The 18,566-nt window shown below is 40.7% G+C and overlaps 1 protein-coding gene across 6 annotated transcripts in view; it reads right to left on the reverse strand.

Moving 5' to 3' along the window:
• The window catches only part of CCDC148 (coiled-coil domain containing 148), a gene marked incomplete at its 5' end in the record, with an annotated part of 109,019 nt that overhangs the window by 16,653 nt on the left and 73,800 nt on the right, over nucleotides 1–18,566 (reverse strand). For all 6 annotated transcript variants that reach the window (XM_081006980.1, XM_081006979.1, XM_081006978.1 and 3 more), the window contains 2 exons: nucleotides 2,078–2,196; nucleotides 7,111–7,251. In XM_081006980.1, the coding sequence (XP_080863106.1) occupies nucleotides 2,078–2,196; nucleotides 7,111–7,251 (260 nt within the window). The remainder of the gene's footprint in view (nucleotides 1–2,077; nucleotides 2,197–7,110; nucleotides 7,252–18,566) is intronic.

Here is an 18,566-nt window from a genome sequence, read left to right on the forward strand (position 1 = left end):
TGAACCAAATCCTCAGATCATGGCAATGTGTGCTTTCCATGTCAGGAGGGAAATGCTTTGACAAGTGAATACTTTAAGCAGAACTGATGCCTCAGAGTAAAGGTTATATAATGAATGGAGCTCAAAGGCAGATCAATGAAGATAAGTTGCCCTGAAGATTCAACATACTTCAAATTTGGAGCTGGGAAGAACTGCAGGTGAATTCTGCAGGTGAATTGCTGAGGGGAAAGTGAATCAAATCTGTCACACTTTAAAAAAAAAGAAAAGAGAGAGAGAGAGAAGAAACAAATGAAAGGAATGAAAAGACTGAGAGAGAGAGGTAGAGACTTCAAGAAAAAATAGTTTTAAATAGGTATGAAAGGGGCAAATTGGCATTACAATAATGTACAGAACAGGCCCTTCCCAACATCATTTATATTGTGAAATCCTGATTATTTGTGCTCATTTTGAGGTGGTCATGCTGCTTCATATCCTGCAACTTCCTTTTGAAATCTCGAAGGGCAGCTAGAAGGTGATGGTGTGGAGGCAGCCAGGGGGAGCTGGATGTTGCAACACTCAGGTGTGGTGGACACCAATGAAAATTAATGTAGACTAGCTGCCCTGGGTGTGTGAGGAAAGGGAAGCAGCAAACCTAAGAGTGCCTCCTTATGCATATCTACTCAGAAGTAGATACGAGTTTAGTCACCACATAGGTGGGTAGAGGATTGCAGGCTTCAACACCATTCACAACCCCTAAATACCTCCTTGTTGTAACCTGCTTAAATTACAGCAATTTAACACATTTATATTAATCAATGACATTAATTCTCAGACACTGATCACAGCCTGAAGCCTTTGAACTCTGGATCATTAGGCAAGTATTTCACTCAATTGAAGGGATTACTGAAGACATCTTTTCCCATTCAACATCTAAGTATGAACTGCTGTCATCGCTGTGGTTCTTAGTTTTCATTTTATTTTATGATCACTACAGAAAACATTTAGGCAGCGTGCCTGACCCTTTATTGGCCTTGGGCAAAACCTGCAGATAAAAGTCTCTCAGTCCCCAAATGGATTGACAGCCGCAACGAAGGGAAAAAACCACAAGGCATAGTCTAAAGAAAGGGCAAATTATTTCTATAACAAATAGCTCAGCAACATGCAACAGAGGAAAGAGGTGGGTTACTATCCAGCATTGCCTTCCAAATAGAGACATTTAATGTTCCTTGCTTGCTGTAAGAATTGTAATAATAAAAAAGAGTTTCAGAAAAGGAGCTAGGCCGCCTTATCAGAGCCACAGGGAAGCTGCAGGGTATCCCTTCCTTTGAATGGAAGCCGACAGAATTTGAAAGCTGATCTCTGCATAGCCTACAATCATGTGGATGCTGTGAGCCAAAAGCTACAGGATAGTTATTGCAGAGGGAAAAAAGGTCTCTTGATTCTGAAGAGAGCTACAGCCAGTTTTCATACTTAGAAAAGGCACTAGAACAGAGGTGTGGAACCTGTGGCCACTCCGGATGTCATTGGAACCTCAGAGTCCCCCAACTAGCACATGCAGTGCTTAGAGATCATGAGAGTTGTACTCCAACGATCTCTGGAGAGCCACAGGTTCCCCACCTCTGGGCCAGATGAAGCAATGGTCTAATGCATTCACAGGAGGGCAGGAAAAACAAATCAAAATATAAATCATTGCATGGAAAATATGCATGATGGTTGTTTACTTCACAGGAATCCCTACATCATGAGAAGACCTAGCACTGACTTGTCTCAGCTTCATAGCAACAGAAGGGGAAAGTACAAAAGCGAAGAACTACTAACATCACTGCCCTGAGCCCCATTGAGTTCAGGAAAGCTTACCCCCAGCTGAAACCATTGAGCTGAAACTAAAAGTGTTTATATTGGAGAACCATGCTAAATAAAAATAATAAACAGTTTTAAAAGAAAAAAAACAGTAAATAAAACTAAAAAGTATTGCTTTGAGGTTGTTGTTTTATGTTTTATAAATTTTATGAAATAAACAAAACAAAACAAGATTTTTAAAAATTGCTCTCCAACCATGAGTCAATAATCCTCATGAGGATTCTGTTTATAACTTTACCTTTTCTTATCTTTAATGACTTGTTGAGCCAATAATTTCTTGAATTCTGCCAAACGCAGAAGATCTTTTGCTTCCATTTCCTTCCACCTGCGCTGCTTTTCAGCCCAGTACCTTTTCACCTAAGGTTTGAAAGAACATAAAAGGAAATTTGAAAAGGAGGAGGCTTCTATCACTGTGAAAAGGCAATTTTGGTTTCAATAATAACGGTTTTATTTGCCCATAGCAAGATAGCAATTTAAGTGTCCATTCCACATTCTCAAACAGAAGAGGGGGAAAACTGGCTTGAGGAATTGCTAGGTATGGCAGTGTTTGCTATAGCATTCTGCTCTTCCATCCTTTTTAGGGGCAGGCATTACAGACGGCTTTATCCCTGCAAACATCAAGAAGGAAGCAGGTTATCTTTGATCTAAGAGTTTCATTCCACACATCCAGAAAAGAGCAATATTTAAATAGCAGTAAAACACCCGGAGGTATACATGCTAGATATGAGCATGTGAATGAAAGAGACAAGAAAAGGCAACAAATGCAATGATGGGCCATTGGATTTTTTTGCTTTTCTCTTAAACACAAACACACACACACACACACACACACACACCCCCCAGAATAATTGGAAGCAGATGTCAAAGGAAGCAGAATAAGAAAAACTGGCAGCATTTGAACTAGCTGATCAAAACTAGCACCAATGAAAGCAAGAGCCAGTACTATAATATGAGAAGATATATAGAAAACAACTCTACCATATTTCATAGCTGGTAATTTGGCTGTGATGTTTATAGAATGACATTCAACAACTATGGATGTTTGCTCTGAGCAAAGGCTAATTAATAGGACAACTGCCGCCTCTGCTGTGAAAAAAAAAATCAGTCTACACAGAGATAAACCAAAGCTTAATTAAATTGAAAGAACCGATTTTTCTCTTGAATAAACTCAAAGGGGAGGGGGCGTCCAATTTCCCCTGCTCTTTAAAACTCTTCATTTCTTTGAAGCAAAAAATAGCAATCACCCCAACTTTATTTCTCCATCTCCGGACTGTCATGGTCTCAATTAAAATACAATTATTAAACAACAATGTGGTGCATTTTCCACATATTTAAATGAAAGCAATACCCAAAGTACAGGCCAAATTATAGGATATTAGGTGTTCCTGACTAGAAATGGGCATATATTCCTTTGGATTTTAGAAGAGGAATTCGCTTCTCTGAGAAGGCAATAGATGGAAAGTATGGGATTCCTGGAAGCAATACTTCTTTTAGTGTACAATGTCCACTTGAATGCCCCACTACATCTGTTCTCTAATTCACACATTTTTCGGTGGGTTGGGAGATACGTTTAGGAGAAAATGTGGATAGATGAATTTTCTGATTGTAGAATATGAATTGTAAAGTCTGTTCCCAACTGAAGTTCAATGAGCAATTTCAACTGATATCAAGAGATTACTGCATCTGTGTGACTCAACCCTTGGGCAAGTGATAACAGCAGAGCTCAGTGCTGTTTTGTGAAGCCAAGAGGTGCTCAACGCTTGTCGGACAGCTGGTCTACATGACCAAAATATACCAATGTGGTACAGTTTTCCTGGTCATTGTTAAGACGAGAAGTAGTCCTCTACCGATCCAGACCAGACTCTCTGCACATGGAAAATGGGCCAAAACCCTAAAATGTATGTTATATAATTGACTCTTTATTTCGATATTTCGATTTGTATATCGTATTGTTGTTCTATTGCTATGGCTGACGCAAATAAAGATTCATTCATTCATGGAAAATGGGAATGACAAGGTGAATTGGCAGAAAAATGGGGTCTTCTCAAGTAATTATTACCAGGAAGAAACTGAAACTTTGTCAGAATCCTGGGCTCTCACATAAGGTAAAGGTAAAGGACCCCTTTATATATATGCATGCATTTAATATTCTTAAGAGAAGCAAAACTGTGATTAACTCAAAAAGCATATGATTTACAATATTTACCCTGTAAAAGGAACAGAAGATGCATCATTCAGTTAAAATTAAGATGGCAAATATACATCAATAATTTACAGCCAACAAAATTAATAGCTTCATTAAAGAACACACACACAAATGAATCCAAATGAATGTGTTAAATGTCTAGGGTGAATTTTAAGTACATAAATAATTCCTTGGTTTTCCCTAGTGTTTTACGAGATCCTAAACAACATGAACATTTCTATCATGCCCATTTTACTGTGAGCCCAGTGGTTGGAGGACTTAACTATATATTCTGAGGGTTTTCAAAGTCACTCTGACTTACACTAGATGGCAGTCTCCACTCTAACTGGGTATCTACTAAATCTACTGGGCTGATTAAATAAAAGTAGGACAAAATGCTGGCCTCAGCATTTCCTTGATGTGGAAGTCAGAGTGCCATCTTACACCATTTTTATGGGTTGATAGGTCCTGTGGCAAGCCTCTGGTGCTAACTTACATTTCAGAGCTGCACATCTCACTAGATTTAATATCCAGCACCCCATCAGTTTTGTGGCCACTTTCAAATGAAAGCAGGAGACAGTCAACCTCCTTGCAACCTTTGATCTCTACAAAACTGATGAATCTACAACCTTGTTTAGGAGCTCTGCTTAACACCTTCAGAGTCATGGAGCATCTAAATTATATCTTCATGCCTCTTTAAATCCTTCTAAGACAGCTATCTTCAGTGGATTAATTCCAGTGAAGCCACTGGAACTACCCAGAACTAGTGGCTTGACAAGCAAATTCAGAGACCTTTTTGTACAATTACAGCTCGCATAAGAAAACCTAGCTTGCAGCATTGTTTTAGCTTGCCAAAGTGTTTACTGTTATGTACAATTGCTTCCAAAGCTATCACTTTAAATGCACTTATTTCAATAGATCAAGTCAAATCTATCAGGCAAGCATTTCCTGAAATGCTGATAGTTTCAGCAGATTAGCATTTACCAAACAGGGTTGAAATCTAATATAGATTAATTTTAAGTATCGTTTTATTTAAGCTATTTTATAGGCATATTAGGATGATAGCAGCAACTTGGTATCTCTGATTACTACCACAGTTCTGCTAAATATCACTGGACATGTTTATGCCTTATAATAAAATCTGTCCTATTGTATTAATTGCCTTGTTTTATGCTGTATTGTCCAATACATAAATCACGCTATCTCATAAAATGTTGGTAGGGTCAACAGTCTTTTTGGAATAAACCTGAATAATAATAATAATAAAACTCTGGTCAGCATTATATATATTACTACTCCAAACTGTAGCAGCACACAAGCTGTATGGAGCAACATACCCTAATGGTTTTTAATAGATTTTAATGCATTTTTATTGGGCCTACTTAGTTTCCCAAAATGATACATTCTACACATAATCTGAAAGCATTTTGTGGTAACCTTTGTGGTTTGCTGACTTACGGAGTTGTTGCTGTTGACATCCGTTTATCTCGAAAGACAATGAGGTATGCTTCCAGAGATGAAGTCAAACCGCTGGAGAATTACAGCACCTGCTGTGGCTGTTGAGACCAGTAACTCATAACTGCTGCCTCTTGTGTTATTTTTCCTGTGTTAACAGCACTGAAGTGACCTCTATGGGGCACAAGCTGGGGCATTGTGTTTGGAGGTCCTGGGCTGCCCAGACGACAAGATGCTCCCCTCTTCATTGCTGATGTGGTCCAAAGGAAAGCATAACAATAGATCTGGCGACCTGGCACCAGCTTGGCTGCAGGAATTGCTGGAAGGATCTCGTAAAACACTAGTAATAGTAACAGTAGTAATGGTTGCAGTAGTAGCAGGGTGCAGGGTGGGAGGAAGAAATAAAGCAAAACAAGGAAATCCCAGAATGAACACACATAAGTGCTTGTCCAATGCCTTTGGATCCTAGCCAGGGGGAAATCATATTTCAAGTTCTGTTTGCTAATATACTCTGCCTCTAAAACAGTGGATTTAGAAATGTAAATAAAATAACAGGAGACAGCCCTTGCTAGTCTTCCTCTTGTCACATATTTCAAAATGCCTAAAACAAATGAGCTTTACTGAATGGGGGCAACACTTTCCTGTGAAATAATTAGATTTGCCTTGCTTTTCCTCGATAGCCGAATACATTTGTACAGGAACAAATCATTTGCATGCAGCAAAATGCTGGAGTGATAACATCCATGCAGACCTCAGGAGTAGTGATAAAGGTGCTTCTTGTCTGGATGCAGTTACTCTTTTTATTTGTATAAAACACCCGAATAGTACAAGATTGAGCTCTATGTTTTGCCTACTTATGTTGCTTATGAGGGACTAGGAAAGAAATACATTAAGCTGTACGGTTAAAACCTGGAAAGCCAAGCTAAAGGGCTGCTATTACAAAGTTGTCCCTTTTTAAAAGGTTGCTCCCCCCCTCATAATGAACAGGATACTGCTTTGTGAAAATAACTTTTACTTAGTAGCTACAATGCTGGAAATGGAATCCAGATAAGAAGCAGAACATATACTTCCTATGGTACTCCCCCTTTTTTTCCCTCCTCCCCCAGTGTTCAGCAAAATGAATGCTAATTCAGATATATGGAGTAATATCCACTTTTCTTCTCTCCCTTACTACAGGCAATGGGCATCAGGCCCGCTGTTCACTGAAGCTGTCTCTGTGATGCTCCAATTGCAGTGTGCAGACATTACATTGTGATGCTTATTTGGTGCATTGCAGCATACCTTGCTGCAGCACTGGGAACCACAGTGGTCTTTGCCACATTAGCTCCTGACAGCAAAACCTGCCAGACATTATTTCCTCTCTGTGACAGTGTAGGAGACACATGCATATGCCTGGAACTGTGCTATTAATAAGAATGCCAATTAAACAAACTTGGTACGATCACAGTAAAAATGGCATGGAGTTTTCAAGCTACAACAAGCCCTGGCAGATCTCCACTAAGCACTCATTAATCTCTGTAATAATGTTAGGGACTGTTTACAAGGGTATAAAGTATCAAGATCAATTAATGCTTTAAATGTATTTAACCGTTTAACACATGCCACATACACACACCACACACTTTGCATACTTTTTCTTTGTCCTCTGCTCTCTGAAGCATTTCTTTCTCCTTGTGAAACTTCTCTTTTTCATCTTCTTCTTTCTTTCTCCTGGCAGCGATAGCAGCTTCCAGTCGGGACGCCTCTTCCTGCTGTACACGCCACTGGAGGACCTAAATAAAGATGAAGATTCTGTTGCAGTTCAGTTAACAACAGGTTAAAAAACAGTAACACCAAGACAGGAGGGTTTTCTTTTTTAAAAAACTGGATTGGCTTCAGCAATAGCAAATGGTCAGCACTAGGAAATGAAGAGGAAGCGGAGTAGAGTCAACATTTGTTTATGTATTTGATTCTATCTCATCATTTGATCCAGAAGGATCCCCAAGGTGGCTTACACAAAATAATACAACAAAGCAGCTTGCGGGCTTCTTCTAACTCCTCTGACACATAACATCACTCCAAAGTCCTTCTCTGCCTGAGATGGGGAGGGAAGGATTGGGGCATGATACTTAATGGAGTAAAGGCTTCCTCCTATCAAACCTGACCATTGGCCATGGGGGCTGGGACTGTTGGGAGCTGGAGTTCAAAATCATCTGCAGGACCACAGGTTCTACATCCCTGGTTTAGGGAAACAAGCTAGCCTTCAACTGTGGTATGAAGTTGGCTTGTTTCCCTGTACTGTGGTTATGATTAGCTACAGTTTAGGGTTTGGATGTAACGCTAAACTGCGGTTAGTTGAAAACAGAAGCAAAAGTCTGAAATTCCTTCATGACAGATGAGAAGAGGTTTAGTGTTACATCTGAAGCTGGTCAGTGTTACATCTTGAAACAATACAAAAGCATGCAAAACCAAACAGTGTTGAGAGTACACAACAAGAAAGCCTTCCTTTCAAGCCTCCTTCAGCTGAGCAAACAAGAATCTGTCTCTAGCCCAAGGTCATATTCATATGCAGGGGTTTAAATTGGTACATGATGCAAATGTAAGACCTTCCTTGAATAGAATACACATTCCAATTTCTCTACTCCATTCTGTCCTTCCTGTAACATTCACATGCAACACAAATGTGGACTTGGATTCTCATTCTTTGTAAAGTGCCACAAACGTGGATAGTGCTATATTGTTGGTGTCTGTCTGTCTCAAGAGACTATGGAGTGAGCCTGTGGGGTGAAGTTAAACTGCTGGAGAATCACAGCGCCTGCTGAGCCCAGTAACTCGTAACTGCTGCCTCCTAGTGGCGTAGCGTGGAGGGGGGCTGGGGAAGCCGTCGCCCCGGGTGCATCTTCAGGTGAGGGGGGCAACCAGGTGCCCCCACAACAGGATCCAGTTGGAGCATGGCTCTGGTATGCAAGGGAGCTGGTGAGGCAAGCTTCCTTGCATCCAGTTGCAGCTCTGCTCCCAGGTCAGGTCTGACCCGGGGGTGGAATAGAGAAGAGTTGGCAGAGAGCTACTGCCCCTCTCTTTGGCTGGGCTGCAGCATGCACAGCTCTGCTGCAGCAGAGAGAGGCTGCGATGCGTGCCATGACCGGCCACAGCTACTACATACCCAGGTCAAGCCTGACCTGGGGGAGGAGAGAGGCTGCAGCCGTGAGGAAGCTACTGCTTCCTCGCGGCCAGCCCAGCAGCTCTGGCGGAGAGAGGAGAGTAGGTGGTAACACTGCTGCCCACTCTCCTGTACTGGGGTGCATGAGTGCGCCCCTGCACTGCTTTGCGAGGTGAACTGCAGCAGGCTCCTTCCCCTTCTACAATTCAGACATGTAAACAAGACCCAAGACTGAAAAGCCAAGTGTCCTCAGGAAGCAACCTACCCATTCAATCAATAAAACTATATTTAATTAAAAGCATGTAGGTATTTAATCCTCCAATTTTGTTTAGCACACCTTTTACTCTAGTCCCCACGACTCTGTTTTAACAATAAAATGCCAACTGAAAACGTAAATAGGCTCATAGACGGTATGAATCTTTCTCTGTGTTTATTTACTGTTTATAGCTCTGAGTAAATAATATGGAAAATAAGCTGAAGGTCATCAGCAGGATCCTTCATGCAGAACCACCTCTCTGCTAACTTGTAAGATTCAGAGGCAAGCTGCCAGAAACCACTGATAGGAATTTTGCATACCACTTCCCTGACCCCAAAAGTTCCTTTGAGGTACACAGAAGCTTAATACTGCATTGTAATAAGCTTCCTGCCTGCCTTCAAGGACTTCCTTAAGTGCTCCAAAAATGTGCACACAGAGCTAACACCTCCATTGAGCTGAATGGGGAAGCCAGGCGTGTGCAGGAGGGTTATGCACATACCACAGGGCACACCATACTCTGGATTGTTGGAAAAATCAGATTCTATATTCTGTCACTGCTCCCCATGTTTTATGTTGACATGGTAATTATTTTCAAGCATCCTTGGCGGTGATCCTCATGCAGCTCTCTCTGCTGAACCGTTATACATATATTTAGATCAACTTACAGAAGAGCTGTTTTTTTTTTTTTAAGTGTTTATAAAAATGAGATACATGTGGCCTTCTGCCTGTGGAAAAGCACTCTGTTGAAAAATCTACAATAGTTGCTTAGTGACTGTGCAACAAAAGTGTACCAGAGGCTAAGCTGTATTTTTTGGAATATATTGAGTTCTTAAACAACTTAGGCAGTAATAAGCAATGGCATATTAACATAAAAAATCATTAGATGGAATTAGTACACTACTAAAAAAAAATACCCTTCACCTATTCCAAATAATTTCCGTTTCTAAAATTGGGAAGTATTATTTATTCCATTTGATTACGCACTGCATACTAATCATTCACCAGCAAAATAGATTACTGAATGTAACGCCTGCCAATCACAAACTCCCAGAGGAGTAAAGGAATCGAGGAACGCTACAGCAAGACTGATCTTTATTACAATGCGGAGGTTGTAATGGAAACTACAATATAGACAGTGAAATTGCTGCTAAGGATCAATAATCTTTGAAGTTTATTTATAAAAGTATCTTATCTCTCTCACACACCCATGCAGTGTGCATTTACATTCCACCAATTATATACAAACATAGGCATTGTGCAATGTCCAAAGGTAACTTTTTAAAGGATCAGAGGTTATTTTAAAAGAAAGGGGTTTTTTTATCAGATATGTATACACTGAATCTCCCAGCTTCATTCACAACCCAGTTAAAAATGAACAGAAATGCTGCCCGGTTCTATTCATATTTATTGGGAAGTTAAGTCCCACTGTGTTTAGAATGACAGAGTCCTGTGTGTGTGTGTGTGTGTGTGTGTGTGTAGAACGACAACCTGGCAGCAAGCCCAAGTACACTTACCAGGAAGGAAGTCCCCCTGAATTTAGTGGGAATCATTTTCAAGTAAACATGCTTAGAATCAAGCTCCAAATCAGCTTAATGGCATTATGGGTAAGATTACTACTATTGTGTTGTCTCAATAATTCTTCTATGAAAGACTTTGTATTGCCAGAATTCAGGCACGTAATACAGAGCAGCAAGGTATGAGCTTGAGCTATTTAATGCACATACAACTCACTAAGGAAGCCCTTGTGCCATCCTGCATTTCGTATTTCTGAGGTTCATGAGAATACAATAACCTGTATGTAGGCAGCAAAAATCATTAGGAAAATGAAGCCATTGTATAAAGTGTAGAGGCTTTCCATGAGAAATGTAAGCGCAAGGGAATAAGTGGCTAGAAGTTGTTTTGCTGTTTTTTCTGCCAAGGAGATATTGTAATCACCTATTTAAAGCAGATCATCTGCAATGAAGTGTGGAATGATAATAACGAAGGAACCAGGATCAAGTGCTATCATCACAGGGAAACAGCACAAGTTAACAAAATGTGTCAGAATTTCATTACGAGATCCTATTTTCAAGGACAGCTATAATACCCTGATGTTTTTCTAAGTCTCTCTCAGTATAGATTTTTAATACAAATCTTTTGCTTTCTGGGTTTCTAAACAGAATTTGATATTAAAGCAGCTAGTTCGGCCATTTGTAACCTTGAAAAAGCTAGCAAACTCCGGCTTCCCTTCAGTCCTGGAATGTATAAACAAGCATCAATGTACAGTCTTTTTATGCAAACATCTCCAGAACAAACACAATGTGCAGCGCACTTTAGCTGAACTTTGAGGATGCAGCAACAACAGTCAAAAAAAGGACATGAACGGATCAAAGAGGAACATATACACGGTGTGACCGGAAAGTTCGGTGAGTGGTCACAAAAATCAGACAGTGAGAAATATTCTAACATACATACCTTACAGGCCTTCAGAGCAGGCCCCCTTTCATACAATGCACTGTTCACAACGTTCATAGAACTGTTGGAAACTTCTGGAGAAGTCCTCTTTTCGTACTGCTTTCAGTTCCGTCACAGCAGCTTGGACATGTGAAATGTTGGAAAATCTGTGCCCTTTCAGTGCGTATTTCAGTTTTGGAAAAAGAAAGAAATCTGGTGGGGCTAGAATATGGAAGGTGGGACAACTCGGTAACCTCAGTAATGATTTCACACGGAATATGCAATTCTTCTGCCATCATTCGGACAGAGAAATGCCGATCCTGCATCAATAACTCACGAACTATGTAGACCTGTGCTGCGATGATTTGCCGCCCTTCACAAAAATGCTTAAACCACTCATACACTGTCTTTCGAGTTACAGCTTCATCTCCATACACAACTGTGAGCATTTTGTGGGTTTCCAATGCCAATTTACCCAATTTTAAAAAGAATTTCATATTGACTCTCTGCTCATTTTCAATCACAACGCACTGCACTATTAACAGCTACTAAACGCTACCGCATGAATGTAGGCCTGTCAACAAATGCCAAGACACGTGAGCATATGTTAGCTGAGATACGGACGAACGCCTCCCACGTGTCTCCACAAACCCGGCAGTTCCCATTATTGCATACGGGGGTGATTCACCCTACTTTCCGGTCACACCTTGTACAATCAGCCAATGAGAGCTCTGGATGGCAAGACTGACGCCATGACAAGCTCCAGGGCACCATCAAAGATGAAGTCAAGCTACTGGCCAGACCAAAGGGAGGCACCTAGAGATGGATGGAAATGTTCTACCCAAAAAAGGCTGGCAAAACCATACCCATGCACTTCATGTATTTGTGGGTACCTTTGTATCTACCAGGTTTGACTTTGTGTCATGCCAACCAGCTCACAGCACTGCACTTTTCCTGTTTTTGAAAAACATCCCTTTTCAATTTAAGTTATATCCTCCCAAATACATGCAGAATATTGAATCAATTCGACTGTTAAGAAAAACTGAATAGATTGTCTAATAAGTCATTTCCCCAGTCTAAATTCCAAGAGTTCCAAATATATTCATTTTCTTTCCCTAGCTTGTGACAAAAATCAAGTTTGCTGCCAAGATTTCTCCCTTCTTCCCCGCCCCAACTGAATAATTTTTTTAAAAAAAACACCTCTTATTGACACAGGTTCTTATCAAAAACAACATGATTCGTCTTCTAAAAGCGCACTTGCTCGTGAAGAATAGAGCCACAATTCTATGGGAACTGAATGTAATCAGAAAACCTGGTGCTGATGATAGCAAAAATGCATCTTACATTTTAAAGCCTTTAGCGTTAAGGGGAGCTGGCTGAGGGTGTCTTTTAGCATACCTTGCTGCCATTGAACAAAAATGATTTAGTCAAGCCAGAAGACAAAAGGTTGTGGTGGCAAGATAATAAGAGTAATAATGATACAGAGTGTAATTGTAGTGCTAGAATTGTAATATTACATCTCTATAATTGCAATTATGCTTCTCAGGGAGGCAAAATATCACAGGCTGGCAGAGGTTATGCAAGAAATGAAAGCCTGAGTGCTTTCTTCTAATTTTGAGGAATGATTAAATAAAGTTTCAAAAGCTGAACTCCTTGGACTTTGCATTCGCAACTGGAGAGGAATTTCACAGCTGAAGTAGAAATATCCCCCGTCAACATAGATGACAGGAGGAAGGAATATCAGGAGTCGTGGGCTCAGCAGCACAGATGGCCCCCCTGAAAGATGAAACGGCCAGGCTGGAGATGTCACAGCATGACTGGAGGGGCAGAAACCTGACACTAGCCCTAACCCCATGAAAGGTGCTGCTGCACAGGCTAGGCCAATGGCAAAAGCAGACAGGACACTCCCTGGAGTGGCTGAGGAGAGGGCAGAACGTATCTTTGAGCTCCTGCTGGGGAGCGAGAAGACCCCACTTGCCCATGGCTACTCCTCTCCAGCCTGTACCTGACAAGGGCTGGGTGACAGCCACAAACCTCCCAAACGTGACCAGCCAGAAGGTATGCTGTTTGACAGGGGTCAACAGATGATATCAAAGGAGGCTGGTTTGAGGTTAGTCCAGATTTGGGAGGCAAAAAAGAGCAGTAACTTCTGCATGACACAGACTGACGGAGTGAATGAATGACTGCAGTCAATGGCAAAGCCTCTCATCTCCACCCTTTGGCTTCAGGAGGTGGTACCACTGCCTAGTGGTGATATGAGTTCCACATCCTGAGGCCTATATTTCTACTTCTGACAAGTCACGTCTAATGTTAGACAAGAACGCTAATGGGAATAAAATGAAAAACATTTCCTGAAGAAAATAAGCTCTAGAAGTAAATATTTGGTGTGTTTTTTTATTAAAAAAAGAATCATACCTGTGTTTTTATAATAAATGAATCACAATCACTTTAAAACCAACACCAGCAGGACTGGCCCCTCACACTTGTGAAAAAGGAAGATGCACAGGTGGGAGAAACAAACGCCTTTTTTAAAACAACAACACTGTCCCCAAAGAACTCACTATGGTAGCATCTCCAAAGCAGGATTATATTGCAGATAAATAAAAATATCAGATACAGTTTCAGGTCAACCTGGGAAGCAATCAACACTATTTCTACTTAGAGTAGACCCACTGGAGATAATTGACGTGACAACTTAGGTTCATTAATTTCAGTGGGTCTACTGTTAGTTGGACTTAGTTGAACACAACCCCTTGAGCATAAACAGGTCAAACAAACAAATGTGCATAGTTGAAATTTTTGTATTAACTTGTTAATATATTTTTTTTTAATTATACACCATATGTGGACAGAACATTAACGAATTCCAAAAGACACCTCAAAAACTAATGAGTGTGTTTATTGTGATCACACAATGGTAAGGTGTTTTGTTATGTCTGTAGAAACTGCGACTGCTGCTACAATGAAAAAATTGAATAGTCTCTGGATGTGTGCACAGTTCCCTCTAGCACATCTTTATAGCTCTTTTGAACCATGGGTTCTGTACTGGAAATTTTTTTGGGGGGGGGGTCTATAATCCAACTAAAAAATGCACCTGCATTTACATAACAAACTGTTTTCGCCATATGTTTCTGCAAAGCTATGTCCACAGTGTCATGTGTAAGTGGCACAGACCTAAGATCAGTGCTATTTTTCTAGAGAAAGAGGTCCTGGAATTCACCAAGGACGCTACCCTTGTTCTCTTAGAATGGCAATGGCACCCACCTGAGATTTTCCAGGACTGAGTTCTGGTGAGTTCCGGCTGGGGGAAAAAAAAGCTCTGCCTAAGAGTATCATATATTGGCAAACAATGAAGCAACCTATTAAAAGGTGGCAACCTATTAAAAGGTAACCTTGCCACATAACCTGGTGGATCACTATGGGTCAGAAAAGACAATGCTGGGCTGGATGGATGGACAGTCCAACCAGATCTAAGGCACGTTCCTATGTTTCTACGTGCAGGCATCAAAGTTACTCATTGTGGCATGCTACCCATTAAATATAATATAAAGCTACATTAACATATACATGTTATCCGAGGGATAACATTGGTACCTCTCCCTGTACTGTCCTACCTGAGTACTGACATCTTCCAGGGACACCCTCCTTAGTATCCCATCTTTGGGTGTTACTAATTATGTAGTGACGTATGATGATGATCCTATTTATTTTGCACCGCTTGTGCAATGCCAGTCTCTCTGAAATCCACCTGGTGCAACCCTTGAATTCATTTCCTCACCAGATTAAAACCTGGTTAGTTACTCAAACTTTTAGTAAATGCTAACCTCTCAAGTTTAGGTTTGTAATGACAGCTGCTCACATTTTAAGCTCATTTACTGTGTTATTATTTTATGTGTTTCCAGTTTGTAGCTGGATTTGTAACTTTAATTATTGGTGTACCCTGCCCTGAAATCTTTGGGTAGGAGATGGGTTATATATATTCTAAGAAATTATAAAACATTTCCATAATCAGTTTTCTGAGAGCTGTTAACCCTACTAGTAAAATGAAAGTGTATATACACATACTGTATGTACATATCGCTAAGGTGAACATTCCACTAGTGCAAGGATTTCTTCTTGGACCATGGTGTATTCTCCCGCTATGCACCTCTAAATCTGTTCTCTGTTCCACTATGTACCGGTACATTTATGTACATGCACCCACCCACCCACCCACCATGGTATGGACTGCAAGTTTTTGCTCTTTCTGATGCAGTATCAGGAAATGGGCTTTACTGTGTAAACATTAAGCGTGCTGTTTCAGTATTAAACAATCCTGATTGTTAAGCTAATATTAAAGCAGTAGGGAAACTGGCTCCCCCACAGCCTGTTTCACAAATGAGATCACATTTTAGCAAGGCGGTGACTGCCAGGAGCAATAAGCTTTGAATGCCAGTTGTAATTAAAAACTTTACTTTCAAATATATTTCACAGTTTATACATGGTGAAAGGAGGATTTGCAGACTGCACACAGATTGCTTTGCTACACAGAGGGGATACTTCTTCATAGTCAGTTAATTATCTGACTAGTGTACACTGCAAGGATGCAAAGTGCACTAAGCATGACTAATTAAGGCAACAAATTGTATGTTATAGCCCAAAATTTTTCATCCCTTTCCAGTTGTGAACAGAAATTCCCCCTATCATCCATATGCACAATGAAATAAAAATGCTGTTACACCAATGAGGAAAATGAGTTCAGAAAGATTACAGTTTCCTCCTTTGTGCTGTGACTCTGATGAGCAGAGAAAATATGGCAAAATGGTGGAATAACACTACTTCAGAAATGTGACTGCTCACCAACTTTCTCATAGCAGGTGAGGTTAACGTTCCTCTACTCATGGTCCTCTAGATCACAGCCCGAAAGTACAATTTTCAGGCCAGTTCACACACCACTTCTGTAATCAATCACTTTCCCCTATGCATTGCAATTGAACCAAAGGCCCCAAGCATAAGATACATTTTTCAAAGTTTCCATTTCACCCATGTTTCACCAAAGCAGAGACTACTGCCAGTAACCGATGGGGAGAGGACTGAGGCGGCAAGGGGTTGCTGCAGTGTGGGTGCAGCGGCAGAGCCGCAGTTGCCTTTGTACCGACACCACACCAACCTTCTTCTCAGTTACCAGCAGTGACCGCAGCATTGGAATACCAGGCAAGCAATGCCACCTCAGCCCACCAGCTGCTAATGTCCTTCAACACTTCCTCTGGCCCTTTCACTACAAAGAAGGATGACCTCCCTTCCCTCACCCATGAACTTAACAGTTTGTTGGTCACCTTTACTCAGCATGCAGGGAATTGCTGGCACTGGGCAAGCTGTGGCGTTGAGGTTCATCTGAAAGTGGACTCAGGGTCACAAGTAGTCCTTGGCTCACCATTAGATAAAAGCTAATCTATAGTTGAGGGCAGTTTTTTTTAAAAATTACTTAAACATTTCTTTTTATATTCTACATTTCAACGCTAACAATTCTATAAGCCGTTCAAAATAATAAAAATGCAGGTGATATTGCCTTCACAAAAGAATCAAAACTATTATTGATGGGATGAAACTAATATACCATGGGACTAAAAAGGGACTAATGTCATCTGGATCTAAGTCTATAACTCTGAAATAAGCTTATTCCACAAACAAGCTCATTTCTTAGTACTGAAGGAACTTAGCACAAGAAAACGCAACACAGGATAATTTTAGACAACAGCCAGATTGTGTTCACTGAAGTGGTCTAGTTTTTGAGTCTTTACATTAACTTTTCCTTACCAAAGAGTAAATATTTGCCTGTTGCAAAGATAATTATTTGTCCTTGACATGTTTACAACTCCTCTAAACAGACAACCACAAACCACAAGCCTCTCTCCATATGATAAAAACCAAATGCATCTGCACACAAATGTAAACCTGATAATGGCTTCTCTTATTTACAATGCAAGTTCAGAGCCAAATGCATACTGTACATATTTGTTGAAAGGGGGCAGCCCCAGAGGCTCTTGACATCTAAATATCATATAAATTTTGTCTCATCTGTAAGCCTTAGTCTGTTCTGTGCTTTAAAATACGCAGGAAGAAGTGGGTCACAAATCAATCACCATCCATTTAATATTTTTCAAAAGAGTCAAATGAGATTATGTCTGCCTCCAGCAAACACAGTACAGGGACTATGGTCAATATGCTTTAACGCTCATCTGATGGTTAAAGCTAGGGCACAACTAGGTTTTAGAACTAGGATTTTTTAATCCAATGGCAAATGTGGTTTAAAATCCCTCTTACTTTTAGCTTTTCCTTGAAGTAATACAAATCAAGCGACTACCGTTGTTCAACATGAGCCTGCCTAGAAGAAGAGACCTTTGTCTGAGATCCCTTATCAAGTCCCTTTGCAACCCAAAGCAAGGTGAGAGGTGATGGGGTACATGAAGAAAAAAGGCCCTTGTCTTTGGAATAACCTCTCCAGGGAAGATTGCCTGGAGCAGACTCCAGTTGCCTTTGACTTGTCTGTTCCAAGAGGTCTTTTAATCTTGCTTGGCTCTGGCTTTAACTGCCCTTATGCTGAAACCTCACCCTCTTTGGTGGCCATGAAACCAGAAGAGTTATTTCTGCAAGTTTTTTTTTTTTGGGGGGGGGGGTTCACAAATTGTCTTGAGGGCAGGGTTGCCACACCAGGCAACTCATTTAAAAAAGAAAAAGGAAAGGATGGGGACCCAAGCACATGCTCTTTTCTACTATTGCATTCCAGGAAAAAGTGCTGCTAGAGATCCCACCCGCTGATGGCAACTACAGCAGGATTTCCCCCGCCCTCCTTCTCATAAAAAATGGCAGCCAGCAGCAGCTTGCAGCACAGAGATAGTGGGTGGGTGTGGGGTCATCTATGTTTGTTCTGCTGCTTTTTATGTTGATATTTCTTCTGGTTTTATCTGTTTGCCTGCTATCTGCTATGGGGATCTTATGGAGGGTAGGATAGAAATGTATAAATACATAAATTAAAAGCAGCTTGTTCTACCTTCAAGAAGATAATTTGCTTTTAATTGGGTTTTAAAAGGTCTGCATATAATTAATCGTATTTTAAAAGTCACCTACTGGATAACAACCAATTAGGGGGGGAAATATGCTGTTCATTCTTCGGCTAGTTATATATTCACATGGTGTATGTGGACATTTTGCAATCAGCAACACGTCACAGGTAAACGCCTCCATTATTTCAGAGGTACACCACCGCCTTGCTTGTACTA

This window comes from Podarcis pityusensis, assembly GCF_964106645.2.
Source record: "Podarcis pityusensis genome assembly, chromosome: 1".
Taxonomy (NCBI): Eukaryota; Metazoa; Chordata; class Lepidosauria; order Squamata; family Lacertidae; genus Podarcis; species Podarcis pityusensis.